The 23,873-nt window shown below is 53.3% G+C and overlaps 10 protein-coding genes and 1 non-coding gene across 11 annotated transcripts; 2 read left to right on the top strand and 9 right to left on the bottom strand.

Moving 5' to 3' along the window:
• Positions 1 to 260: 260 nt before the first annotated feature.
• QC762_0116130 (uncharacterized protein) lies at positions 261 to 620 on the top strand (the record flags this gene model as incomplete). Its single annotated transcript, XM_062884357.1, has 2 exons — positions 261 to 529; positions 617 to 620. The coding sequence occupies exons 1-2, from the start codon at positions 318 to 320 to the stop codon at positions 618 to 620; spliced, it is 216 nt and encodes a 71-aa protein (XP_062740001.1). The 5' UTR covers positions 261 to 317.
• Positions 621 to 758: 138 nt separating this feature from the next.
• QC762_700530 (uncharacterized protein) lies at positions 759 to 3,702 on the bottom strand. The gene is made up of 4 exons (XM_062892914.1): positions 2,304 to 3,702; positions 1,345 to 2,238; positions 1,001 to 1,283; positions 759 to 936 (listed from the first exon to the last, which is right to left on the bottom strand). Exons 1-4 carry the CDS (start codon positions 2,820 to 2,822, stop codon positions 854 to 856), a joined length of 1,779 nt encoding a protein of 592 aa, XP_062740000.1. The 5' UTR covers positions 2,823 to 3,702; the 3' UTR covers positions 759 to 853.
• A 938-nt stretch (positions 3,703 to 4,640) lies between these two features.
• Positions 4,641 to 5,453, bottom strand: QC762_700535 (uncharacterized protein; the record flags this gene model as incomplete). The annotated part of the gene is made up of 1 exon (XM_062892915.1): positions 4,641 to 5,453. One exon carries the CDS (start codon positions 5,451 to 5,453, stop codon positions 4,641 to 4,643), a length of 813 nt encoding a protein of 270 aa, XP_062739999.1.
• A 1,665-nt stretch (positions 5,454 to 7,118) lies between these two features.
• QC762_0116100 lies at positions 7,119 to 7,190 on the bottom strand. The gene has a single exon. It is a non-coding gene; the product is annotated as a tRNA-Met (tRNA).
• Positions 7,191 to 7,435: 245 nt separating this feature from the next.
• QC762_700540 (uncharacterized protein) lies at positions 7,436 to 10,198 on the bottom strand. The gene is made up of 3 exons (XM_062892916.1): positions 9,495 to 10,198; positions 8,607 to 9,436; positions 7,436 to 8,557 (listed from the first exon to the last, which is right to left on the bottom strand). The coding sequence occupies exons 1-3, from the start codon at positions 9,596 to 9,598 to the stop codon at positions 7,560 to 7,562; spliced, it is 1,932 nt and encodes a 643-aa protein (XP_062739998.1). The 5' UTR covers positions 9,599 to 10,198; the 3' UTR covers positions 7,436 to 7,559.
• Positions 10,199 to 10,379: 181 nt separating this feature from the next.
• QC762_700550 (uncharacterized protein) lies at positions 10,380 to 11,579 on the bottom strand. Its single transcript, XM_062892917.1, has 2 exons — positions 11,415 to 11,579; positions 10,380 to 11,355 (listed from the first exon to the last, which is right to left on the bottom strand). The coding sequence occupies exons 1-2, from the start codon at positions 11,522 to 11,524 to the stop codon at positions 10,434 to 10,436; spliced, it is 1,032 nt and encodes a 343-aa protein (XP_062739997.1). The 5' UTR covers positions 11,525 to 11,579; the 3' UTR covers positions 10,380 to 10,433.
• A 558-nt stretch (positions 11,580 to 12,137) lies between these two features.
• On the bottom strand, positions 12,138 to 12,914 carry QC762_700555 (uncharacterized protein; the record flags this gene model as incomplete). Its single annotated transcript, XM_062892918.1, has 2 exons — positions 12,138 to 12,153; positions 12,325 to 12,914. The coding sequence occupies 2 exons, from the start codon at positions 12,912 to 12,914 to the stop codon at positions 12,138 to 12,140; spliced, it is 606 nt and encodes a 201-aa protein (XP_062739996.1).
• A 521-nt stretch (positions 12,915 to 13,435) lies between these two features.
• QC762_700557 (uncharacterized protein) lies at positions 13,436 to 14,687 on the bottom strand (the record flags this gene model as incomplete). The annotated part of the gene is made up of 4 exons (XM_062892919.1): positions 13,436 to 13,875; positions 13,938 to 14,201; positions 14,260 to 14,483; positions 14,557 to 14,687. The coding sequence occupies 4 exons, from the start codon at positions 14,685 to 14,687 to the stop codon at positions 13,436 to 13,438; spliced, it is 1,059 nt and encodes a 352-aa protein (XP_062739995.1).
• Positions 14,688 to 16,889: 2,202 nt separating this feature from the next.
• Positions 16,890 to 17,432, top strand: QC762_700560 (uncharacterized protein; the record flags this gene model as incomplete). Its single annotated transcript, XM_062892920.1, has 1 exon — positions 16,890 to 17,432. One exon carries the CDS (start codon positions 16,890 to 16,892, stop codon positions 17,430 to 17,432), a length of 543 nt encoding a protein of 180 aa, XP_062739994.1.
• A 548-nt stretch (positions 17,433 to 17,980) lies between these two features.
• COX4 (Cytochrome c oxidase subunit 4) lies at positions 17,981 to 19,486 on the bottom strand (the record flags this gene model as incomplete). The annotated part of the gene is made up of 4 exons (XM_062892921.1): positions 19,014 to 19,486; positions 18,748 to 18,786; positions 18,214 to 18,473; positions 17,981 to 18,142 (listed from the first exon to the last, which is right to left on the bottom strand). Exons 1-4 carry the CDS (start codon positions 19,102 to 19,104, stop codon positions 17,981 to 17,983), a joined length of 552 nt encoding a protein of 183 aa, XP_062739993.1. The 5' UTR covers positions 19,105 to 19,486.
• Positions 19,487 to 19,543: 57 nt separating this feature from the next.
• Positions 19,544 to 21,623, bottom strand: QC762_700580 (uncharacterized protein). The gene is made up of 2 exons (XM_062892922.1): positions 20,579 to 21,623; positions 19,544 to 20,526 (listed from the first exon to the last, which is right to left on the bottom strand). The coding sequence occupies exons 1-2, from the start codon at positions 20,870 to 20,872 to the stop codon at positions 19,660 to 19,662; spliced, it is 1,161 nt and encodes a 386-aa protein (XP_062739992.1). The 5' UTR covers positions 20,873 to 21,623; the 3' UTR covers positions 19,544 to 19,659.
• Positions 21,624 to 23,873: the final 2,250 nt, after the last annotated feature.

Here is a 23,873-nt window from a genome sequence, read left to right as displayed (position 1 = left end):
GGTGTCAGATTTGTCTCCATGTCACCAACAGCCTCCTCTTCCTCTCCACTTAGGTACCGGCCCATTCCAAACTTCCTGTGGCTTTCCGCCAACTTACAAGCTTTTCACCTTGAGCACAAAGTCTTGTCTGTCCACCACAACAAGAAATTCAACAACACTCCACGAAATTTCACCAGACAACCGTACCGGACTCACGACGCACTACCTACTTCACCACGGTAGCTTCATCAGCCGGACCGCGCCTCTCTGACCCGTTTTTTCTCCCATCGACATCCACACTGGTGACTCTACTACACCGTTCCACTCAAGCAGACAAGATGGCTATGGATCGCCCCCTCAAGACGGTCATCGGCGTCAAGCTGGTCTTCTCGACGGCCTGGGCAGTCAACTATCTCGAAAGATCGCGCAAGTCACCAGCCCAAAAGGCTGCTCAAAGCAGCTCGGCCCAAGAGCAGAAGCGGCATCGGCTCGAACAGGTTGTTCAGCAGCAAGATAAGCGTCAGAGAAGCAATGCGGATGCTGGTCGCGAGTGAGTCTTAGCTTACTCTTCTTTTTAAGGATCTCAGAGTGCTAATTTGGCTTGAATTCGAAGGGGACTCTGGAAGCCCCCTCAGAGGTAGAATTGGTATTGCTTAAGAACATTGGTTTGAGGCTCAGCTCTGTGGGGCTTACTGGGTCAGTCTTCAGTCTACATGTGTCTGAACAGGATAGACAAAAGTTTCGGATTTAGGAGCAGGGCATGGGACACAATCTACCACGGACAAGCTTGGCACATAATACAGACGTTGGAGTTCACAAAGATCATTATGGGAAACCTATATTTTACACTATTCTCAACCTCTTGAGTGCCTCATCAACTTCTAGCAGGCACCAAGAAGCCCTCAAAGAAGCTTCCCAGAGACTCGACATCCTCCAACCTGCAAACCTTGGCAACATCTAGTTTCGGTAATCGTCAGCATCCACCCGAAGCTCCACACACGAACAGAAAGAAAGTACTCACAGTGATCAGGCCGCACGACCACAATGGCGCCCTTGGAAGCATCGACTCCATAAGCCTCATACGCATGGCCGTGTCCCGAGTTGTAGCTCTCATCATCGGCATAGATCTTGCCCAGATTCTTCATCTTCCACTTCCCGGTTACCGGTGTGAAGAAATCCGGGATGGTGTCCAGTTCAACCTTCTTCCTGTCGCCCGCTGTCACCAATATCCGGTCGATCACGCCATCTGGGTCCACACCAGTCGGCGTGAGGCGCTGGACTGTTTGGGAGAGTGTTGAAGAGATCTGTTGGCGGTGACATCAGCATCAGAACCTCCATCCTCCAAGACGTTGTATCAAAACTCACCTTGTCCAACCTCGACATCGCTTCGGGCTGCGACAGATCTCCCGAGAACACCACGATATACCACTGCCCGTTCGCTGGCAGCCCCTTCACAAGCTGCATGGCCTTGGCGTCACACGACCGCACCACTTGCGCCGTGGGAAACCTCATGCCGACTGTCACCTTTGCCACCAACTCCTTGTCGTGCTCTCCAATATCGGTTATGGCAGACGCATCGTACTGCACAGCCTGGCCAGCCGTGTACCTGCCCGCCTTGGTGAACTGCTCCGCAAACATCCCCGCCGTTATGCCGTGTTCCTGGCGGTACTTGGTGTTGAAGAGCTTTGTGAATTTGCGGTCAAAGTCGATCAGCTCGGTAGCCGTCCGCTCCCGTTCAAGCACATACGTCTCGAGAATATCTGGGCGTGCAAGGCCCTGCAGGACCATCCCAAGCTTCCATCCAATGTTGTGGCCGTCCTGCAGACTGACGTTCATACCCTGACCGGCTTTGGGAGAGTGAGTGTGACACGCATCACCTGTCAAAAACACACGGTGATCTTGGTGGAAGAAGTCGGCTCTTCTTTGACCGATGGAGTAGGCTGACCACCAGAAAGTCTCCGCAAACTCCATCTCATAGGGGTGAAACACCTTGCGGGCGTGGTCGTGCAGCTTTTCGAGGCTGACATCGCTGACTTTGGTGCCTGCCGGGAGCTCGGTGTAGAAGCGGACCATGGAGTCGCCCTCTCTCGGGATGAGGAGGATGTTGCCGACTGCTGAGTTGATGACCGCCTTTTTGCGAATGTCTGGGAAGTTTGTGCGGGGGTAGATGTCCATGACACCCCAGACCGCGTCTGAGCTGTCGCCCACCATCTTGAAGCCGAGGGATTTCCTGACGATGCTGTGTGCGCCGTCACAGCCCTATTTACCCAGTCAGTACGATGTTGCTTATTCCGCACCCATGGCGTTTGAAGGGGCAGACATACAAGCACATATTTCGCCCGATACGTCTTCTGAACTCCATCCCGAACAGCATCCACTCTGACCGGGTAAGACTCCAAATCGTTGCTATCCGCATTCTCATCCACCACCACATTCTTCACCTCGCATCGGTACTCAATCGGTGGGTTCGACCCCAACAACCCCGTCATCAACTCGTTGAGTCTCGCCTGATTGAGGATGACGTGCGGCTGGTGACTGATCTCGGTCTCTTTGTCGGCCTCGTACTTGGCCCTCTTGATGCCCTTCTCAGCGTCGGGGGCGGACCAAAAGGCAATCTCCAGCACGTGGTAGGCCTCCCGGAGCATCTCCTCTGCTATCCCGAACGAGTCGAAGATTTCGACTGTGCGGGTCTGCACGCCGTCTGCCTGTCCAATCTCGAGGGGGCCATTGCGGCGCTCGAGGATCTTGTAGGGGATGTTGAAGCGGGCCAGCCAAACGGCCGCGCAGAGGCCTGCTGAGCCTGAGCCCGCGATGAGGACGGGGACTCTTTCTTCTGGTGTCATTGCGTGTGAATGCTTGGATAAGGTAGGTACCTAGATATGATCGACAGCAGAAGGTGGGGGAATAAGACCGGTGTTGAGCTGGGGTTGGCTGTAAGTGAGAAATCTAGAAGGCCGAGTCAGGGATCGGCAAGTGCAAGAGCATAGGTAAGCCAGCGTATATAAGTCTGTTGTGCGATTCCTGTCCTACACATGTACTGGCTGGCAATCATCGCGAAGTGAGTGCAGCTGTTACTCCCCACCGGACACCGGGCCAAGAGATTGCGTGCCCCCATCGCGTCGCGAACAAACGTCCGAGGGCAGTGACGACAGAAACACCATCTGCCGGCCGGGAAGGGGGTCCAACAAGACGGGATCATCCCGATGTTGAGGACGGATGCTCCGCCCTGGCTCCGGGAAAAAGGATGGGGCTCCACTTCTTTAGTCCGGGGAAGTGCGGGCTGTGGAGGGAGCTAGAGAGAACCAAGAAGCTTGTGTCGGCCCGGTCGCTATCTTCCCCGCATTGTTCTGGACGGCACTCGCGGGCGAGGGGGAGAAAAAATATCCCGACGTCGGCGGTGACATGTGATGGTTGTGGTAACCTCCTTCGGTGCGGCTGTTGAGTGTGCTCAAAGAACACGAGCAAATTTGTGACCTTGTGGTTATGAAGGCTGTCGTGGCACAATGCCTGCTCTCGCCTAGCAGCGCCTCTTCCAAAGTTCTGCGTCTGAATGAGCAAATTCCACCACCATTGGCTTCTGATTAGGGCTGTGAGCAAGGCTCACACAAAAGAGCTGAAGGGTTTATTGATCCCATGTAAAACACCTATTGGCATGATCCGGATTCCTGGACCAACTTCGCGATACTGAGATGATGGAATCGACTGAGGAGAAGCCATCTGCGGGCACCATGACCACGGACTCGAAGACCAAATTGGCAGCAATTTGGAATCAACGTTGTCCCACTTTCAGTATCAAATTTACAATATTACCCCATGGCATGAACACGTACAACGCAGCATGGTGCGCAGTTCTCTTGGTCGCCAGCGACGACATCCCATGTCTCATGCGGGAAGGATTCCATTTCACCGAAACCAATATGTGTGATGGGCTAGGGGTCAATATCACCGAACAGTAGTGAAACGGAAACGACTGTACCATTCGTCTGAATTTGAAGTCCCATGGGCTTACAGAGCGCCGCTCTTACGTTCTGACCGATTTTCCACCCGAAGAGGAGAAGCGCTGTGGACGGCGGGACTCTTGGTTTTCGCCAAAGACCTTGACGTTCTCTCCAATTTCAGATTGAGGGACTTGTCCCCAAATATGATTTGTGCCTATACGGCCGTCAGGAGGACAAGGAGCTTGTATATTCTTACTCCACCTCGCCAGACACCTTTTCAACACACCGTCTACGATGACCGACCACTTGAGGGTTTCTTTGAACACAGCCCTGACAAGACCGGGTAGCAATGAGGCAGGACTAAGCGGAGAGAACAGTTCATCCACCTCGGGGCCATGATCAAGCTGTTATGTATCGCCAATTCATGCTATATACAAATGCTGCCCTATGTTCAGATGGGCTCCCCAGTCGCTCCTTCCTCAATCGCGTCGTTCCTGCCTCCATCGTGTCCTGTCCCCCTTCCTCGTCTCGATATCTGTTTTTGGTTCGCTGTCATTTCCGTTAGTTTCAACTTGGGCGGAATCTTTTGCCAGATGACATACCTGGAAACCGAGGTCTTCTATACGAGTGGATCTTTTCACACTGCTCCACAGTTTGTGCGTGGGTGTGTGCTTCATTCGCAGATGGCGGCACTCCTCAACAGTTGGCGGAAGAAACTGCTCTCTACCACCACCAAGTGAACGTCTCGCCATCAAGAACGCGAATCTCCCTGGTGTCCGCCTGATCGCGCTTTTGCTTGTTTGAACGGCCTTCTTTCAAGTAGCCAGTGTGGTAGTCCTGATCGGAGTCCGTCTCATCGTCGCTGGCGTCAAACTCATCGAGGTGTTGCTTCTCCGAATGACCTTCTTTCAAATAGCCCGAGTGATGATCTTGGTCGGAGTGGCTGTCGTCCTCGCTATCGTCCTTCTTCTCCTCAGGCTCAAAGTGTTGGGATTTGTGTGAGAACCTCTTCATCCGAACGATGGATTCTCGCCTCTTCTGCAAACGAAGATCGAGGTCGACGTCGGGGTCAAACCTCCGCATTCTCCTCGTGAACTGGAGCAGGGGCCGCTTATCTTTCATATTGGCGGCGTACTTGTTGAAATCGGCGGGGGTCTTGAGGAAGACCCTCGCGCTGTCTTCGCCGGCCTCCAAGTCGAATAGGGCAGAGCCGCGCTTCTGGGCCGCAGTGTCAAAGGCGTGTGATGAGCCAAAGACGTCATCCGGGTCGTAAAAGACTTTCTTGGGCGGTGTGACGTGCTCGACGTGCTCGACTGTGGGTTGGGCTGTGTTGTCCTGTGTGAAGGTTCTGCTACCTGTTGTGTTGGGTGATACGGTCCCCTTCCACCCAGCCGGAGGGTCTTCCCAGCCGTTTCTGATGGCCATCTCAGTTTGCTTGTCGTAAACGCAGGAAGGCTGCTGGCTGAGTTTGAGAAGCATCCCGAAGGCCCAGTGGTGCTCGAGACACAAGGTGTTTGAAGAAGCGGAAGGTCCCATCGTGATGAAGTGTAGGTAATGAAATAAGGTAGGTTTGATTGATGGTGAAGAGTAAGACGTTGATGAAAGGCAAATGCGATGTTTGGCAATGAAGGTGAACGGCTGGATAAGCGAAGAAAGTTCCAGTTCCGGTCCCCGGATGAGGATGTGATGAGAGAGTAGGATGGGGGAGAAGAGAAGAAGGAGGAGGACGCTGCCTTTATAGAGGACTGAAGACGCCCAGACCCGTAGTTCACCTGGGGGCCCTCTTTTTGGGGGTATTCACCTGTGCTCACCTCCCTGAACAGTTGCTCTTACCTTGTCCAAAGCAGAATTTTCGGGCTCACGGGCTCTTCTCGTGACTCTCGTGGTTGCAGGCGGGCCGTAGGGGGTTGGGAGCGACTTTCTAGAGGCTTGGAATAGTTCGGATGAAAACCTAGAGCCGAACCTTCCATATTCACTTGTTCCTTTGGTTCCATCTCCGGACTCCGCCTAGCGACCATTTTACGTCGAGTCCTGGCCTCATGCATCTTGTGCAATGTCTGTTCTAACTCGATGTCGCTATCTGGATCTCGGTTGGCAGGAGTAGGCTTTACAACAGAGCTGAGGATAGGTGCCTAATGGTCCTTGAGATTTTAATAAGTACATACTAACCTCTAAGTTTCTGGACAGTTGCTCTTTCCAAGGAGTGACTTGAAAGGTGTTAAATTCTATAACTGGCTCACTTCGTGACACTTTGAATTGAACATTTCCAGTGAAGTAAAAAAGTCGGCACTGGCTGGCTGGATTTTGTTCCGTGGCGGTCTAGACGCCTAGCTACTCACTCATCAACGCCCTTCTGCTTCTTTTGCTCTCTTCACTCCTGTTCAATCATTAGAGTCGCGCCAACACTTGAGGCGACACTCCCCACGATCCCTCTTCTTGAATGCCAAAAATCTCCGTTTCCTTCTCGGTTCACCCTTCATCTCGAGTCTCTCTTCCATTTCATGTTCCAGGTCATCCAAGCCCTCAACCCAATTACCTACACTCGGTCTCCGCAAGGTCGTATTTCTGATGCTCGGCATAACTGGCATAGTCGGCCGCCGTTTTAAGTGATATGCTCGCAAAGTCCTGGGTTTTGATCTCTTCATTATACTGCGAGTGGTCCGTGGGCGTGCTGCTGGTCGTCCTAACAACGCCCCATGGATTGGGATCACAGAAGGAGAAATTTCCTCTGCAACCCCTGCTTTGCTGGAGGTGCTTGACCGGAACTGTGGCAAATATCCATATAGTTGTGGTGTCCAAACCATCATGGTCGCCTCAGAACTTCTTATCATGCTCTTTCTCTTCATCTTCCTGCACCACCTCGCTATGTATTTCCCGACAGACCGTAGCCACAGGTAGTTTCGGGCTCGAACTCGATGAAGTTGCGGCTCTGCGTGAACCTTCTCATAGGCATGGTATTACTGCTGCGTAGATAGATATGCACGGGCTGTCTTATACAGGAAGTACCATGTTTGAAGTCAACAGTGGAAGTCAGGAAAGACAATGAAACATCGAAAGCAAAAGCAAACCATAATATAAGAGCGCCATGGCATCCGCGTGCTGGTCCGTGTACCTAACTAGAGGTTATCGCTAGGTGTGTAATTCGGGCGAGGAAAGTGTTGAGAGGCCGTGGGAGAAAAGTGCAAAAAGCAAACGATAATTTAGCTGCGACTCGTTTCGATCGAGTGACCTCCGGGTTATGAGCCCGGCGCGCTTCCGCTGCGCCACGCAGCTTGTTAAGCTGATTTGTTGAGGTGGATGGTGAAAATTTGACTCTGAAGGCAAGGAGCAAGGTTGTTGTGGGGTGGGTCAAATTGAGGACGGATGGAATAAGGTAGTGGAAGAGGCGGAAAGTAAGAATGTGACTCATGATTCCTAAGGTTTCACTGATCTCCGTGATTTCGCAGAGTCTCCTCAAGCACACGTCTAACGAAGGGATGGTTGGTCCTCTGCCTCGCCCCGGAAACCCATAGACCTCATCGGAGGTTTTCCTTTGCAAACAACACACACTTCCATTGCCCGTTTTGCCATCCTACCAAACACCAAGCTAAACTACCTACCCCGGACAGCACAGATTCTCTCAGACCATTATCCAATCCACCGCTACTTCCCATTAACAATCTCCTGCTGAGCAAACCGCCACACATCTGCCTCCCCGACCAAAAGCGCAAGCAGATATCTCTCCCAATATCCCACCAGCGGCTCTTCAGGTAAAGCAACCTCCTGTGGCACCCTAGCCTGGCCTTCCCCCACCGCCTTCCTTTGATAAACCCACTTCCAGTGATGATCAAACTCTCCGACAGGATACATACATCGCTCAGGATACTCGTCAGTGCCAAGCGTCAGTTCTCTCGGCCGGATTCTCCAGGCCTTGACGAATTCTTCTTCGCCGCTACTCAGCGCGCTACCCCTTTCCAACTTCCATAACGGGCCTCCTTTTCTCCTCTTGTCACCCTCCTCAGCTGTCTCAGACTTGAGGAGGGAATCGCAGGTCCAGACATCTTTGTCATCTAACCCCAACCCTCCACAGGCCAACCGGATCCTGACACAAGCGTGTATCCTCTCGCTCGTACCAAGCAAAGGCTCGCTGGTATCTTCGTTTGTGTCTTCATCAACCCGCATAAACAGGCCAGGACGCCGAACGGTCTTGCCGGCCACAGTGGTCACTACACTGGTAGGACTTCTGATCAAACCCAGGCCCCAAGGCCGAGCAAACTGCCACAACTGGGGCAAGGGGCCATCAGGGTGGTCATGCTTTCCATCACACTCGTGAGGATCTCGTTTGGGGGCTGAGAAGGGATGTCGAAAGACGGCAGCGTGGCCCCAAGGCTTGGGGCTTCCTGGAGCCAAGCTCGCACTTCCATTGGCGGTGCCATTCCCATTGGTGGTCCCGTTTGACGAGGAGTTCCTTCCTCCGCGAAGGAGCTTGCTCATGGATCTGGGGATGATGGACTTGGCCACTGACCCAATCGACGAAGTCTTTGATTGCGGCGAGAAAGGGAAGGGGTGAGCAGCGGAGAAGCGCAGTGATTCCAAAAACATATTGGTCATGCGTGGGTGATTGAACTCCAGTCCCAATGTCGAGAGTTGATCACACATCCCTGTATTTAATATCAGCACAGCCCACGCCAAAGAGGAGGCAGAACTTACAGGCCAGTGTGATATCTGATATCTGTTGGTCCCACCAACCACCACCGACATTCCCATGGTTACCAGGAAACCATACCTGCTTCAGGTTTGTTGTACTTCCAGGTACCCTTTCCCAGAGGGCAGGCCTGAAAGCATATCTCGGCTCATCAAGAGCCAAAGCCTGAAAGGCGTTCTCGACCTTGGCCGAGATTTGCGTGTTGGTGAACCTCCATTGATCAGCGCTTCCTCGAACACCGATCACTGGAGCAGGCGGGATCCCAAGTGTTCCCACCGTGTCCCAAACCGCAAGAGCCTTGATTTTGATCTCCTCGCCAATCTCTCCAGCTCCAGCATGGAACGTATCCCGCGTGAGCTTCTTCTCTCTCAAACCCCGCTTGTACGTCTCCTTCCTCCTCTCCTCCCACTCAATCTTCTTCTGCCCATGCTGTCCCTTGTACTCCTCCAGCCCGTCAATCAGAAAGTCGTCCGTGTCTCTGGACGACGAGCCCATGTTTTCGTAATCATCAAAGATGGCAAAAAATTTGTCCAGCCCTTCCGGCGTCAACAGTCCCACGCTCGCGACCATATCAGCGACGCTACGGGCAGTAAACGCTCCTCTGCTGAAGCCAATCAGGATGATGTCGTCCCCGTCGACGTAGTTGGTGCACAAGAAGTTGTACACCTCTCGGATGTCTGCGTCCAGCCCCATGCCGAACGCTCCGCCGGTGAACTGGTCCAGGCCGTTAGCTGTACCTACACCGGCGAAGTAGTTGATAATCTGGGGCCTGCCATCACTGCAGGTGCGGCAAAGAACACGCGAGATGCGGGTCACATTTGAGGGTGGTTCGTGCCTTTACGTCGTTAGTGTCCCAGTATTATCATGACGAATCGAACCTCGACGTGGCATACCCTTTTTTTCCCAGCGAGTTCATCCATGTTCCATCACAGCAGACAATCAGTCTCTTGGGCGTCCCCCGGCGATGGGGGTGAGCAGGATCAAGCGGTGAGGCCATGGAGAGCAGGTATGGTCATTCTTGTAGAGGCCCTGTCAGGAACCGAGGGTCAAGAGGAGAGGAGTGGCTTTTATCCTCACCCAAAGCCCGTGATACAATGTCTCACAGCCACTCTCACAAATCAAGTCCTCAGATCGGGTCTCGGGTGTGCAGAGTCGACCGTGAGAACCACGAATAAGACGTACAGCTTTGCCGAGTTTTGTTTTCCCCCAAACCAAGACCATTCGGGCATCCCAAAAAGTAGCTGACCGCCCCCCGGCAAACCACCAGAGGGAGAAGGAGCTGCAGTTGATGGCTGGCTGACACTGTGGGCTAGATGTCGGGGATCTACAGTGCATGAGGGTGTCCCCATGTCAACAAATCAGAGCCTCTACTAAAACCCCTGCTTGTCTCCAGGCGGCCAACCTCAGCGCTTGGCCAGCAGCGCCATCCGCTGGAGGCTGGGCCACCTGCAGTCGGGTGAACCCCGAACGAAACAATGGGAGAACGTGTCGTGATCGAGTGGTAGCCGCCATGTCCGCCTTGATTTTCCCTCTTTGTGCTGTGTGTGTGTCTCGCCAGCAAGCTGAGTGAAGCGAACAGAGCAAGTCGTCGGGTGTCATGTTGATCGAGACGGGCGCACAGTGCACCCTGCAGCGACCCGCCCGCTAAATGAAGAACCCCTGTTGTTGTTTGGTAGCGCCTCGGTTGGGCGATCCGTGCCGCTTTCCAGGAATCGGCTTGGCGCTCAGTCAACCAGCCCCCTTTCATGCATGCAACCTGATAGATACCCCAGATTACACTTCAGCTGGCGTGGAATCATCAACGATCAATTACTACCTCAGTCTCATGATGCCTACGACAGAGGAGGCGTGTCATTAAACTCATCCAACAACCCAGGCGGCACCCGTATCCCCGCAAACCCGAAGTCGTTCAACCAACCCCGTATCTCCCTCTCCTCGTCTTCACTCACCTCCACCCGCACCGCGCCGACGTTCTCCTCCAAATACTTGATATTCTTCGTCCCGGGAATGGGAAATATATCCTCCCCCTGCGCCATCAACCAAGCCACAGTCAACTGACCAGGCGTGCAACCCTTCTTGTCCGCCATGATCCTGAACTTTTCCACCAGCGCCAGATTCTTGGGGAAGTTCTCCTTGCTGAACCGGGGAAACAGCCGTCTCAAGTCCCCAGGCTCAAAGTCATCCGGCGACTTGATCTGACCCGTCATGATGCCCCTTCCCAGCGGGGAGTACGCAAAAACGGCGACGCCCAAGTCCCGGCAGGTCTGAAGCAAGTAATTGGTCTCGGGCCCTTCAATGTCGAGTGACCAAGGGCTGTATTCCACCTGGTAGGCATCAACATGGTCGATGGCAGCAGCCCGGCGAACTGTATCCGCCGACGCAGCCGAAATCCCAATGTGCCGGATCTTGCCCTCGGCTTTCAGCTTGACCAGCTCGGCCATGGTGTGCTCGATGGGCGTCTTGCCGTCTACGCGGTGGATGTAGTAGAGGTCAATGTACGATGTCCCGAGCCGCCGGAGGCTCTTTTCGCACTGCTGGCGGCAGTAGGCCGGGGAGCTGTTGATGGTCAGGCCGTTGGGGCCGTACTGGAGGGCAAATTTGGTGGCGAGGAAGATGTCGGCGCGGCGTTCGGGGTGGAGGGCGAACCACTTCCCCAGCAAGTCTTCGCTGTCGGCGTACATGTCGGCCGAGTCCCAGTTGGTGTAGCCTAGTTCCCAGGCTCGGTCGAGCACTTTGAGGCGGTCTTCATCCGAGCTGTGAGGGAGTTAGTCTCATTCAACATCGTCATGATGAGACTGGAGTGCTTCACTCACCCGACAGAGCCGTATGCAGTGCTCAATCCCATCAACCCGAAACCGATGGCTGGGATTTCAGGGCCGTTTTTGCCCAGCCTGCGGGTGGGAAGCTTGGCTGGAGGTGCCATTGGATGGTGCTATCACAGACGGTGTTGCCGGCGGGTACGTGGAATATGAGTTTGACACAGGAGGATTGACAATATGGGCTCAGCATGCACCGTGTGATGTCAGCAGCATTTATTTATTTATACAAAGTCCCTGGACGGGAATTCCCCGCATCTTTGGAGTGGTCACGCCAAGCGCCACCAGGTGGTGTCCGTCCCGGCATCTAAATAAAGATGCTGTCGGCTCCCAATACCCGGTTTCAGGGTCTTATCCGGGGACCTGCCATGCTACGGGTTGAAGTCTGGTACCGTATGCGGCAGGCAAGTTCCAGGTAATAATAGCATTGTAAACCGTTGTTTCACCATGTCAACTTGGCGTTTTGCTCTGATCACAAAGTTAATAACTTATAGACAACAATAGAGATAATATGGTGAACAGACAGGCAACGAACTGAAGACCGCAGTCGAGCGTTCTTGAACCTTAAACAAAGGGCTACCTACCTACTAAGAGGCGGAGGCGATTTAAGGGTCAAAATCGGCAATATGGGGAAGGAGAATGAGTTGTGCTTGTGAGTTCGCACATCACCGCAAAAAGTGTCACGAGCAAGAAGAGTGGTCTATGTACATGGGTGATGCATCACATGGTCACAAGACTTGATAATATGAGGGTATTCAGAATTGGAAGAAAGGGTTTAGTACAGTATCAATTATCCATCAGCAAGATTTCCAGATGGTGAGGTGAAGTCGATAGGTACCTCCCTCCTACCCAGATATTATCTATAGTGCAAAGGAAAAAGGGACTGTAACTCACTTACCTCAGGTACTACGACCACCAGTCAGAGTCTGAGAACTCGAAGCCGGAAGAGCCAGAAGAATCGGAGTCTAAAGCATCGGAGCCAGAGTCAGTGTCCTCACCTTCAACACGAGGCACCTCATTCCTAAAGTAACGAGACATAGCCACTCTGGCCAAGTCCATGTACTCATCATCCATGGTCTCGAAAATTGCATCAGGACCCGTTGAGAAGTTAACCTGGACCTCGTCGTCCCTGTTCCTCCCGTTTTGGCGCTCACGCCATTCTTGGAAAATGTCCTCCTCGTTCACAGACCGGAAATTAGGGTGGTTCCAGCCGCGCTCGCTGGCGAATTTCATGAGCTTCTCCCGCAAGTTGGTAGACCAGTTATCCCGATCCGTTGACTGCCGGAAAGGCATGGCCTGCATGCCCCGCTGGAAATCAGGGTAGTGAATGGTGGCCGTGACATAGTCCTGGGCGCTCCTTACCGGGTCGAGGCCCCAATCCGTGGTATCTTCAAGAGGGCAAATAAAAGGCCCATCTGACATGTCACTTCCTGTTCGTATATCTGGAAAAACAATGCCCAAGTTAACATAACAAAGCAACCGAGCCCTTTGATTCATAGTTAGTCAAGTGCCAGGACAAAGGATTCTGACAATGTATTGTCCCCCCTCGAGTAAAAGGGACCAGATCTGGCACAGGAAAAAAGCAGTGTATCTTGCAGACAATGCCCCTGTTGAGATATCACTACGTACCTAGTCTCCTAACCCCAGCAAAAAAAATCGTCCTCAGCCAAGGAAAACGGGCAAAAAGGGGGGTGGAACAGAGACCAGTGAAACACGTTTGGAGACCGATATAACAACCGCCAAACGATATTTGAATGGCGTCTTCCCTTTGACACCTTCCGTAAACGTGTGCCGTGAGAGATACCAGAAACGAAAGCTTCAAGAAAACAATGAAAGGTATAGGTAAATAGTAAAGTGTGTTGCTGTGAATTCGTACACGGGTATAGAAAGCCAAATACTCCTCCAGACCAAAGCAGGAAATTGCAAAAGAAGAGCAGAACGGGTCAGAAGGAAGACCAATCAGCCACTGGTGAGACGAAAAATGGAAAGCCGGGCCTTGGGTGTGGCCCTGTCTTGCTTCAACTGGGCCAGGTAAAGTTGTCATCGTACCATCCACCATAGTTGATGGAATCATGCTCGTCGTAGGACACCGGTGCATTGTTGTGGTCCTGGGAGAAGCCATAGTGAAGAGATGCTGACTCATCCCGTGCTACGAAGTTTGTGTTTATTCCTTCGGTAGGAGAGGGTCCTGTGAAAGTGACTTCGCTGTTTATGAGTGTATTGTGAAACGAAGCGGGGTTCCACAAGAACTCTGGAGCCTGACCGAACGGCAGGGCTGGATCTTCTAGGCTGTCGTTGGAAGGTCTTTCGGCGGGCTGATAAAATTCCAACTGTTGACCATATGGAAATGACTGAGCGGTTGAAGCCTGGACAACATCGTGTCCTGATTCCAGGCCCATGGAAAGTGGCGGGAAGTGATAATCACCATCAAGCCGAGAATGATCCGTGTCCTCCAGCCCTAAAAGCGAATGTCAGCAACAGCCTCTTAAGCCCGTCAAAGCTTCATTGTGAAATACTCACAAGCGTAAACTTGATGTGTCGGAGACGCCGTACCCGCAAGAGACTGGGATGAAGACACGGGCACATCCCATGATATATCTGGATATTCACGACGTGGCACTTGGAGCGGGTCTGTGTTTGGTGAGCCCACGAAGCAGTCGAGAGATGTCACGTCCGCATCGCTTATCACTGGGCTCAGATGTGAAGCGTTGCCATGTGTTGGGGTGGTGATTTCAGTACGATCTTCAGGCTCCGGGGTCGAAAAGGTGATGCCTCTGAGAGCAGCTAATTATGCTCTGGTCAGACGATGTGAAAGCAATGGGGTGAGAGGAGCGCGCTGTACCTTGCACATCACCACCAAAGTCTTCATCATCCAATACCACACCATGACGAGTTGCAAAACGTCGAAGCTTTGAGTCCAGGACCGGCTTGCCGCGCAAATAGAACTGTGTTCTTTTGCCCTGTCTGCGCCGATGTTCCTTGATCCGTAGCATCGTCAACATCTCGTCTCCGTTGATGTTTTTGAACAATCCCCAGGCCTTGATTCGCTTTTTGTACATTTTCTTGCTAAGCTGTATCAGAATTCGAACAATCTGGTGGCTACAAGTCTGATATGTAGCGAGAGAAGGGGCATAGTTACGTGGCTTCCACACCATAATCTTCTTTCATGATCTTCATGACCTCGGGGAGCGACATGTCCTGAACCATATACAGGTCCTCGAAGATCTTCCGATGGGCCTCCAAATCAATCGGATGACCAGAAGGAGGCATCTTGACTAAGTGACTGGCAGTATCAATGATGTGGCAGCAAAAGGTATTCGAACAAGAAAGGCATGGCGAGGTAGATGGTGAGATGCCATGGCGACGTGGGAGCGTGAAGACGTTTATATAACGGCCATCGACGGGTCTGCTAACCGGATGCCAACTCGAGCAAATCAGTGTCCCGTCCAATGTTGCTGTCCGGAAAGCCGCGAGAGCTCACACCAGCTGGAGGGAGACTTTCAGGCAAAGCCCGAAAAACGTGATGTATCATGGGCTGAGTCTCGTGCGAAGTCCACCGCAGCAAGCCAATCGGGGAAGACGGGATCGAGAAGATGTGCGTGAGATGGAATACTGAAATGCCCCGTTCAGGCATGGCCTCAGACAACGACAGTGAAAGGAGTAGGAGCTGAAAGTCACAGGGTATGTATTTGGTGCAAGTTACGGAGGGCTTTGGTCCCTTTGATGTGTAACCAAGGCCATGGGGCGGACGCCGGGGAAGTAGACATCAAGATCCGGACCCGACGAATGCTTCACCGCCACGATTAGAGATTCGACCCCAGATTGAAGGTTGAACAAGACATGTCTGGCGTGTTACACGAATGCGGGGAGGGGAATGGCAACTTCCCCGGCCTCGTAAAGGGGGGTGAGACAGTCCCGGTGAGCGCCACGGCGTGGTTCTGCCATCTTGTAACGACGGGAACAGACGTTACGTTAGGTATAGAGAACAATAGGCTGTTCCCTTATCCGACATGTCATATCTCGTATGCCAAGGACTCCCAGCCTTGGGACGGATCGAGAGGGCCAAGGCGAGATCAGCGCTATCTCGAAGCCATGTTCCCTCGACCAGAGAGCCGGTACAAGCATCCCTGCTGTGTGTCCCGGTAACCTGGGGTGCCCGGGGCGGTAGAATCGTGGTAATAGAGGAGGGGCTCCTGCGGGACACAGCCAGAGGGGATCAAGTCCGGTTGGCTGTAGCGTCCCTGGCCACCCTACGGCAAACAACAGAACATTTCGGATGCGGGCCGCCATCTTCCTGGATACAATCGGGATGACGCACTCTGACAGCTCAGCCTGTTGTCTCTCTCCTCGGACTTCCCAAAAGAAAGCTAATAGATTGGGCATGCGTAAGCACAAAGGTTCCTTCTTGTACAGGCAGAGAGCAAGGTTGACGGGAGTCATTATGGTGGACAGCGACGAGGCTGATGCAGCCTCTCGTGAATCTGGACTAGTGGTGGATGTGATCAGCAGTACAAAAGGGACCCCGGGTGCCCGGGACAACTCATCAGCCGGGCTAAACAGAAAACCACGCATCGGGCTTCATAGGTATGTTGAGCGAGAGGGAAATGAGATACAGCCACTGGACAGTTCTCAAGAGCCGCCACCCACCGGGCTGGGCTCCGACGGTGAACCTGAAAATTCGAGACATCTGGACAGGTCAGCGTGCATTGAGTCGAGTCGGAAGCCGTTCCGGAATGTGTGGTGGGTGAATTGGTGCACCAGGAGGTTGTGATGCCCGAGAGGCTGTTGGTGACAACAGCAAGGCGAGATATGTTTGCCGGGCAACTTGAGGTGTCCACGAGGTACTATTTCGCACAGATAGGTACCGGTCGTTGGTTCAATCAGATGAGAAGGTGGTATCAGTGACATTGCATATGCCATATCTTCCCTCTAGAAGGTGGAAAACGGGAGATGGAAGATGGAAGTCTAGATGATGGAGGTGTCGTTCAGGGCCGTGGTGGGGCAGAATGTCAGTAAGTCATTGCCCCACCATGACCTAGCGCCCAAACCAAATGGAGAGCAGCGAGGGCGCGCCGTTGAAGTTCGATGGCGACCGCGCCCGTCTCCCACGGCCTTTCACCTTTAGCTTCAACTGCTGATCACAGTCGCTCTCCAACCGTTGCAGCGCTCCCATGCCGATTGTCGCAACACCATCCTGTCTGTTCTATCTCCCAGGCAGCAGCAAGTAACAGCAGCACAAGGCTCCCCAGGTACTCTGCGTCTGCAGCGCAACCACCACACCACCTCACCGACCGTCTGCGCAACCTCAACCCTAGAAGCGTGCGCCGTTACAAGTCCGCGGCCACGACTTGCCCAATATTTCCTTCCGTGGGCCTACCAACACCTCTTCCTCTGCCGTCATACTTCCCAACCTCCCCTCCATCCAGCCGGAACTGCACCTCCCTCTGCCCCGGAAAGACAGAAAAAAAAAAGATGCCCCCGAAAATCACGGCCAAAAACCTGCAGTACAACACCACCCTCCCCCCGTTCCTCGCCCGTCTCCGAGGCGAGGCAACTTCCTCCTCCGAGTTTGATGGTGGTCCAGACCCCATCCTCGCGGCCCGAAGGCGACCAACCAAGAAACGGTCCGGCAGCGCCGAGGCAGAAGACGCCCCTACGATAGTGGATGAGCACGGCAACACAGTGCAGGATGTCACTGTTGGGGTAGACGGCAGCGTAAAGGCGACTGCGTCCGCGCCAGCAGAAGAAGAGAAGGGTGGCCATGACGATAGCAAACCAGCTGCGGAGGACCAGGCCCAAGCAAAGGCGGCTAGCATTGGCGCTGCTGGGAAGAAGAGAAGAGTAGGAAAGGTCGTTGGCGCGGATGCCGACGAGGAGGAGGATCAGAAGAAGGACGCTGCTCCCACAACCAACACCAAAGCCGAGGACAAGGAGGGTACAGCATCGGCGCCAAAAGCCAAGCCCAAGAGGAAGGCAAAGAAGATTAAGCTTAGTTTCGGTGACGATGAGGGCTGAAGCAGGCCAGAATTGTAGAGAAAGATCACATAGCCCTCTCTGACCGAGGGTTAGGTCTGGCAGCGCGGATGTATCGTACCGCATACTGTGTAGCATGCACGTCTAAAAGGCACCGAAGGACCTAAGGGAATCGACAGTTCTGGAAGAGCACTGGAGAACACTGCTCACCGGCGCATCGGGGTCTCCAGGATAGGAACCTCCAACCCAGCATCGGCGCGGTTTGCCTGGACCGTATAACTTGCCACCATTTTGTACCACACGCTTGGGCCGACTGGCCATCGCAGGAGCAGCATCATCACAAGGCAGACCCAATGTTGCAGAGACATAGAAAGGAATCTATACAACCCGTCTGCCTGTGACGGATATACTACACGCCCTCCTGAACCTCCCAGTCACTCCTGATTCGCCTTGCGCATATGTCTATTATGCATTTCGTCATGTGTGATCCTGGAAAGTCCGAGGCTCCCTCCTCTATTCTTATCTATCAACAATAGCTCCCCCGGGCCAAACGGGCCTTCGTTCCACGGCGTGTCTATCGACGTCATCGATTACCAGTACTCGGGCTTGACGTAGTCGGCCATGGTCTTGGGCTCCTTCCAGCCGTGGCCGTGACCGTGATCGTGGTGGTGATCCTCCTGGGGACCGACGTACTCCATCTTGTAGACGCTGCCGCACTCGGGGCACCGCTCAACGGGGCGCTCACGGGTCATCTGTGTGATATCCATATCAGTCTTGTTGCTCTTTTTAACCCCCTGACTGCAGCTGAAAGGGGGGGACCTACACCGAGCCAGATGACGTTGTGGGAGTCAGCGGGGACACCAGTGCAACCGGCGAACTGCTCCTCGCCGGCGGAGCGGACGAGAACGGGGTTGGAGAGTGTGCCAAGGCGCGAGGCATCAAGAGGGCGCATGTCGAAGACGTCAACGCTCTCCATCTTGCCGAGAATTTCGAGACGCTCGAGACCAGTCGACTGCTCGACATCGGTAGGGACGGTGCCGGCGGGGGCACCGGGGCCGAAAAGGTCGTCAACGGTCTTGACCTCTGTGTGTGTCGCGATTCTGTGTCAGCCTTGCTGTTTTCCTCCAGCCATTTATTCCATTTGCCCCGCTACCACCCAGAGATGTCATGGCTCCTTTTCCCCCTCCACCCATGCCCATGTGAAGCTCTCTTTGCGAGTTAAAGTTCAACTGGGTTGCCTCAAGAATTCAATAATTCCTGACGTCAGGGGTTTCCTATGATCCCAAATGACGCAAAGTGTGTCCCTCCTCCTCCTCTTTTTGGCCGTCATGTGTTATGGGGAGAGGGGTTGACCTACCCTTGATGCCCTTGATCTTGGTATCAGGAACGGCGTCACCTGCAGTAAAAATCCCGAATCAGCCCTCATCCATTATTCCATTATTCGTGCCTGTGTGTAGTCGTTGTCGGTCTCGCAGATGTCGTTGAATCCAGTATAACAGCATGGTGGCGTCTTTAGCAGCTTATCCTCCCATTCAATGCGCGAGATTTCCACCACAAGCTCGGCCCGGTTTTTTTCGGTATTTCGGATCGGTAGAGAGAGGGACTGAACAACAAAAAACTTACGGCGCACGGCGGAGGTGGCCAGGGAACGGCGGACAGCCGGGGCGACGGCAGCCCGGCGGGCGATCGCGAGGGCGGAGCGCTGCAGGAGCATGGTGTCGGTTTTCGGGGGGTTGGTGATGTGTGGTTGAGGGTGAAGGTTGTGTGGTTCTTGGGTGTGGCTCAATTGAAGAGAGGAGTTGTGTTTGGAGATGGTCTGATTTGCTGAGCTAGCCACAGCTGGCTTCCGCGGCTCCAGCCAAGCCAAGGATTGGAGCAGTTGCAACTGCAAAAGCCAGAGCTTGTCGGCTGGATTTGGTTAGCGCAGTCAGGTGAAACGTCACGTGCCAATGACGTTGACGAGCCATGACCTAACCGACGACGACGACGACGACGAGGACCGCGAAATTTGAGATCAGTGTGCAGTTTTCTAATTCATCAATGGGTTGGGCAGCTCTAACATCCCAGATTGACTTCGATTCACTCTTTGTTTGTAGTTAGGAAGCTTGTTGCGCCATCAAGCACAGGAAGAGAAAGCTTCCCAAGCTCCAGGGTTGTAGCTTCGAACCGGTATCACCCTAACCCTGTTCAAAGCAGGGAAAAAACAACCTATGAATAATCATTCAAGATTTAAACCATCTAAAGAATTCTACGTAATGATTTCTTAGTATCACAGCTTTGCCTCCTGCCCAGAAACCTCCTTCTCCTTCAACAGCTTTCCGCCAAACCCCTGGATCAGTCCGTCCTGATACTCCGTCGCAACGTGCACACCACTCGGGCTCCAAATCTTACTTTCCACGATCCCCCTTCCCCTCCCCGCCCTCGGAAACCAAACCTCTTGAATCCACCACCCATCCTCCTCCCTCATCACCGCAGCCTTGGCCTCCACGTGCATCACAAAATGATAACTCAGACTAGCAGCCCTTCCCAGACTATATCCCAGCCCGATGTGATTCCCAGCCATCAGCAGCCCATTCCTATCCGCCACAAAAGCGTGCACCAACACATGAGCATTGGCATCATACCCGCTCTTCCCATCCTCATCGTCCGGTAGCGGCTTCAACAACCGGTACAAAAGCAGCTCCCGTCTCTCATGAACCGGCTTCCCCTCGTTATACTCCTTCATATCCACCTTCTTCATCTCCGCAATCGGGAACGTCCCGACCTGGTCGTCTCCGACAATCTCCACCACGCCGGTGATGTCCACCGGCGGGGCGGGCGGCCACTCTTCTGGCTTGCGGGATGACAAGATAGAAGCGAAGCGCTCCTGGGGCGGCGCCTCCTGCTCAGAGACTGTGCCATCCCAGTCTGGCTCTGGGAGCTTGAACGACAGCAACGCGGTAAAGGCTGGCGGGTACTGCGGCAGCGAGGCGTCTTCGGCAGGGTAGTGATCTTCAGAGGGTGAGTTGCTGGGAACAGATGGCTGAGTGGCAGTCACGGAAACGGTGCTGAAGGTGCGGGACGCGGTAACGGGAGAGGCCGTGTAAATGAAGGGTCTGCTGGCAAGGCCGATGCGGGTAAAGTAACCGTTTATTGTCTTTGCCTCATGTTAGTGAGTCCCTAGAACATAGTATTTGGGGAGAGCATACGTGAATATCCAGTCTCGCATGTTCTGGAACCCCCTTCTCCTTTTCGGTTTCTCTCCATGCTCTATAGGCGGCCAGGCCTGCCTGAGCGTACACATGACCACCAAACGCCGCAGTGTGGAAACTGGGCAGCTCTTTTCCCTTTGCAAAGTCTGAACCTGGGAGATATGCTGATCGAGTCGAGATGTATCGGTGGGCTTGGCCTTCACGAGGCAACTTGACGAGCTCCAATTGTTCCTGAAAAGACAGCCGCTTGTCCTCGTCGCCGCCAACCGTGGGAGTCATGCTTACACTCATTGATTACAGCTAAATGGTGTATAAATGGTGTATAAGATAACGCAAGTGTAAAGACGGTCAAGTTAAGAGAATTGTTCAGCCACAGTATCACAAAACCCTGTGTTTGCAGATCGGCAGTGTCTGTATGTATGTCGTCGTTCTGGTATTGAAAAGTGCAAGCTGTTAATCCTCTCAACAAACGGGATGCATGATTACAATTTCAAGCATGGCATAGGCCCGGATTCAGTTATCCCAAACCCGGCCGAGAGCCTTCCTGCCAGAGCCGTCCGTTGAGTGAGGCGCTCAGCTCAACGGGAATGTCGTCCCCCAGGGCGGGGCGATCCACTTCGGCTTTGGGGTTCCTAGAACTGGAAACCCAGCCGAGGCATACCCTTCCACGTGATGATCTTGGTGTTCCCTCGGGTGCTTTGTGGTCCTGTTGCACCATCATCAGAACCATGATGAATGCGATGAACTTGAGCCTGGCACAAAGTCCGCCGTGAGACAGCTTCATTCAAACGTCAGGGCTCGGGTTGAATCCGAGATTCAGCAATTCGACGTCCGTCATCTGGGCAACTACCAGGTACGACCGGGGTGACCACCGAGGTGACAGATCGCATCCGGTTCGGACTTGAGACCCGATCGATGCATCCTTCTCTTCGGAGCCTTCCGGACGATACATAGAAGATCCCCATTTGGACAAAAAAGAGAGAAGATGCAGACGACGGCGATGGCGCAAAAGGTGGTGTGTGATGGTGATGGGTTGTGATGACAAGTCTAGTTTGGTTGGGGAACTCGCTTGTTCCCCCACAAATAAGTGCAATGAGGGGTTGTCTACTTTAGGCTTAGTGCCCACAATCTGGGGAACCTTTCAAGTGATGGATGGGGGTGAAGTGTGGAGTGACCCCCCACGGTTCCGACTCTTCCACTTCCAGACGACCTTTGGGGGTCGAAACATCTGATATTTGACCCTCAATTCAATTCTGCGCGCGTCTTGTCGAATGATACAAACTGGAACGGCCATTATATCCCACTTGGATCCTGCCTCTAATACCTTCTATTGATCAACGACTCCGCAACGCCAACTCGCTTTGAGCGACCTCCCCGACCAGAAACCTCGAATTCTGACCCTCATCGAACCACACGAGGAGCACCAAGACAGCCATGGCCAAAGCAAGTGTCGAATCGCTTGGTCGGGAGGCAATAAGATGGGATGTGTCCATCTCCTGGTGGTGAACGCACTCCAGAAAGCGCCACACCGGAGCTCGGTTCCAAACCAACCTGTGTCAAGCCAAGATCCTTCAAAGCCTCTTCTTGACCCCCATCCAAGAACCGTCCCATTTCCTTCTCGAAAGGTTTTCCTTTCTAGGAAAAGAATCCCCTCAAATGATCTCCCAACGGCGGGGATGTGCGCCTACATACGCAGGACAGCAGGTGTGCCACCCTGGGTTTGGCCAGATCCAATCCTGTGGGAGAGCCGTCCCCCTCTACCAAAGTTGCGGGCTGCAGTATGGACGAAATGGACCAGAAAAGGCCATGGTTTGGTCGGTGGTGGAAATAAGTGAGGGGGTCTGGATTCAGGTCGACGTCAAGTTGCTACAGTCTCAGGTGTGGCAGACTGCTCTACCTTGCCTTGTCGTCGAGTTCTTTTGGTTGGAGTTGGTGACTGGAATTGTGGAAGAACCACTCTTTTACCTGGTTGTAACTGGGGCTGCAGGGACACGGCGACGCCGCCATTTGCGTTGTAGACTGAGGTCCAACGGGGTCGGGGTCGTTCTAGAAAGCGGGCGCGAGGGGACTGAGGCTTCTACCTGTGAAGCTTACATACGCAGTAATGAACCAGCTTCCTATACAGGAAGGCGTGAATATTGTACATGAATACGGGGCCCTGCTACCCTTACTAACATACAATAGTAGCCCTTGGCACTCGTTAACTTTGACGATGGCATGATATTGGAGAAAGAAACATTGACGATTACTGACACCAGTAAGCAGGCAAGGTCAGTAGAAAGTGGCGCGAGATGATGAACCCTCGACGAAACTCGCACGAGAAAAGCACGGCCATGATGGTCATACCTAATGAGGCAAGCAAACTGTGAGGCTCAACATTGATAAGGATGGATGACAACAGGCAGCGGGTGCAATCGGGCAGCTTCGGTTTTCCAAGATGTGGCGGAATTCACTGCGTGGTGGTAATCATCAAAATTACGATGAAACATTTCGAGCGCCAAGAACGAGAGGGAACGCTCATCGAACCCCTCCCCAGTCCTTCTTTTCTTGCGCGTGAGCTTCCCTGCTGTATGGCCTGGTCCAACCCCTGAGCCTGTCACTGTCCACAAGTTGCACTTCCTACCCCAGATTGGCACCATGGTGCCCGCAGTGGAGAGAAGACTATAAATTTAGGTATGTACATTAAAACAACACGCCACGACGGATATCTTCTGGTGTCCTCCTCCTTGTCATCTCCAGAGGAAAATGATGATGATGATAATGATGATGATGATAATGATGATGATGATGAGGTGTTTGATGAGTTTCAGGTCTGAGGAAAACTACGGAGTAAGGGGAAAAGGGGTGGAAAAAGAAAGAAAGAAGAGAAAAAAGAACTGCCAGCCAGCAAAGGAGGGGTTTGCCTGCCTCTCCCAACCGCTGTTGCATTCCCTCATCTCTGGCTGCTTGTGCCGGCGGCATTTTTGGGAGAAGTTTGGATCTGACGCGTGACCTTCGAAAAAATGAGCTGAAGGGAAAGCCAATGGCCGACTGTGATATCGACAGGGTGCATCATGGGCCTGCCAGTCGCCAGCCATGGACGGTTTAGGCCGAATTCCGGGGAAAAGATCTGGCCGTGCAGCAAAAGAGGGGCTGGTCCAACAGACAGGGATTTCAGGGAACAGCAGAACTCAGCAGACCGACCTGAATTATATTCGGTGCACCAGAGCTTCTTTTTTATTACGCCATCAAAATTCCGTGACTGGTCACAGACAACACCTCTCCGCAGCACACACTACATAGAGCCAACCTG

This window comes from Podospora pseudocomata, chromosome 7 (genome assembly GCF_035222375.1).
Source record: "Podospora pseudocomata strain CBS 415.72m chromosome 7, whole genome shotgun sequence".
NCBI lineage: Eukaryota > Fungi > Ascomycota > Sordariomycetes > Sordariales > Podosporaceae > Podospora > Podospora pseudocomata.
The sequence above is the reverse complement of the archived record's forward strand: the minus strand, read 5'-3'. Positions and strand labels throughout refer to the sequence as shown.

Bases quoted from the DNA above. Each gene is read 5' to 3' on its own strand.
- QC762_700580 (XM_062892922.1), bottom strand. From the start codon at position 20,872: ATGAGTGTAAGCATGACTCCCACGGTTGGCGGCGACGAGGACAAGCGG. The intron at 20,527-20,578 runs GTATGCTCTCCC...CATGAGGCAAAG, and splicing joins ATGCGAGACTGGATATTCAC to ACAATAAACGGTTACTTTAC.
- QC762_700550 (XM_062892917.1), bottom strand. From the start codon at position 11,524: ATGGCACCTCCAGCCAAGCTTCCCACCCGCAGGCTGGGCAAAAACGGC. The intron at 11,356-11,414 runs GTGAGTGAAGCA...ACTCCCTCACAG, and splicing joins ACTGCATACGGCTCTGTCGG to CTCGGATGAAGACCGCCTCA.
- QC762_700530 (XM_062892914.1), bottom strand. From the start codon at position 2,822: ATGACACCAGAAGAAAGAGTCCCCGTCCTCATCGCGGGCTCAGGCTCA. The intron at 1,284-1,344 runs GTGAGTTTTGAT...CACCGCCAACAG, and splicing joins CGATGTCGAGGTTGGACAAG to ATCTCTTCAACACTCTCCCA. The intron at 937-1,000 runs GTGAGTACTTTC...TACCGAAACTAG, and splicing joins GGTCGTGCGGCCTGATCACT to ATGTTGCCAAGGTTTGCAGG.
- QC762_700540 (XM_062892916.1), bottom strand. From the start codon at position 9,598: ATGGCCTCACCGCTTGATCCTGCTCACCCCCATCGCCGGGGGACGCCC. The intron at 9,437-9,494 runs GTATGCCACGTC...AACGACGTAAAG, and splicing joins AACTCGCTGGGAAAAAAAGG to GCACGAACCACCCTCAAATG. The intron at 8,558-8,606 runs GTAAGTTCTGCC...TATTAAATACAG, and splicing joins ATCAGATATCACACTGGCCT to GGATGTGTGATCAACTCTCG.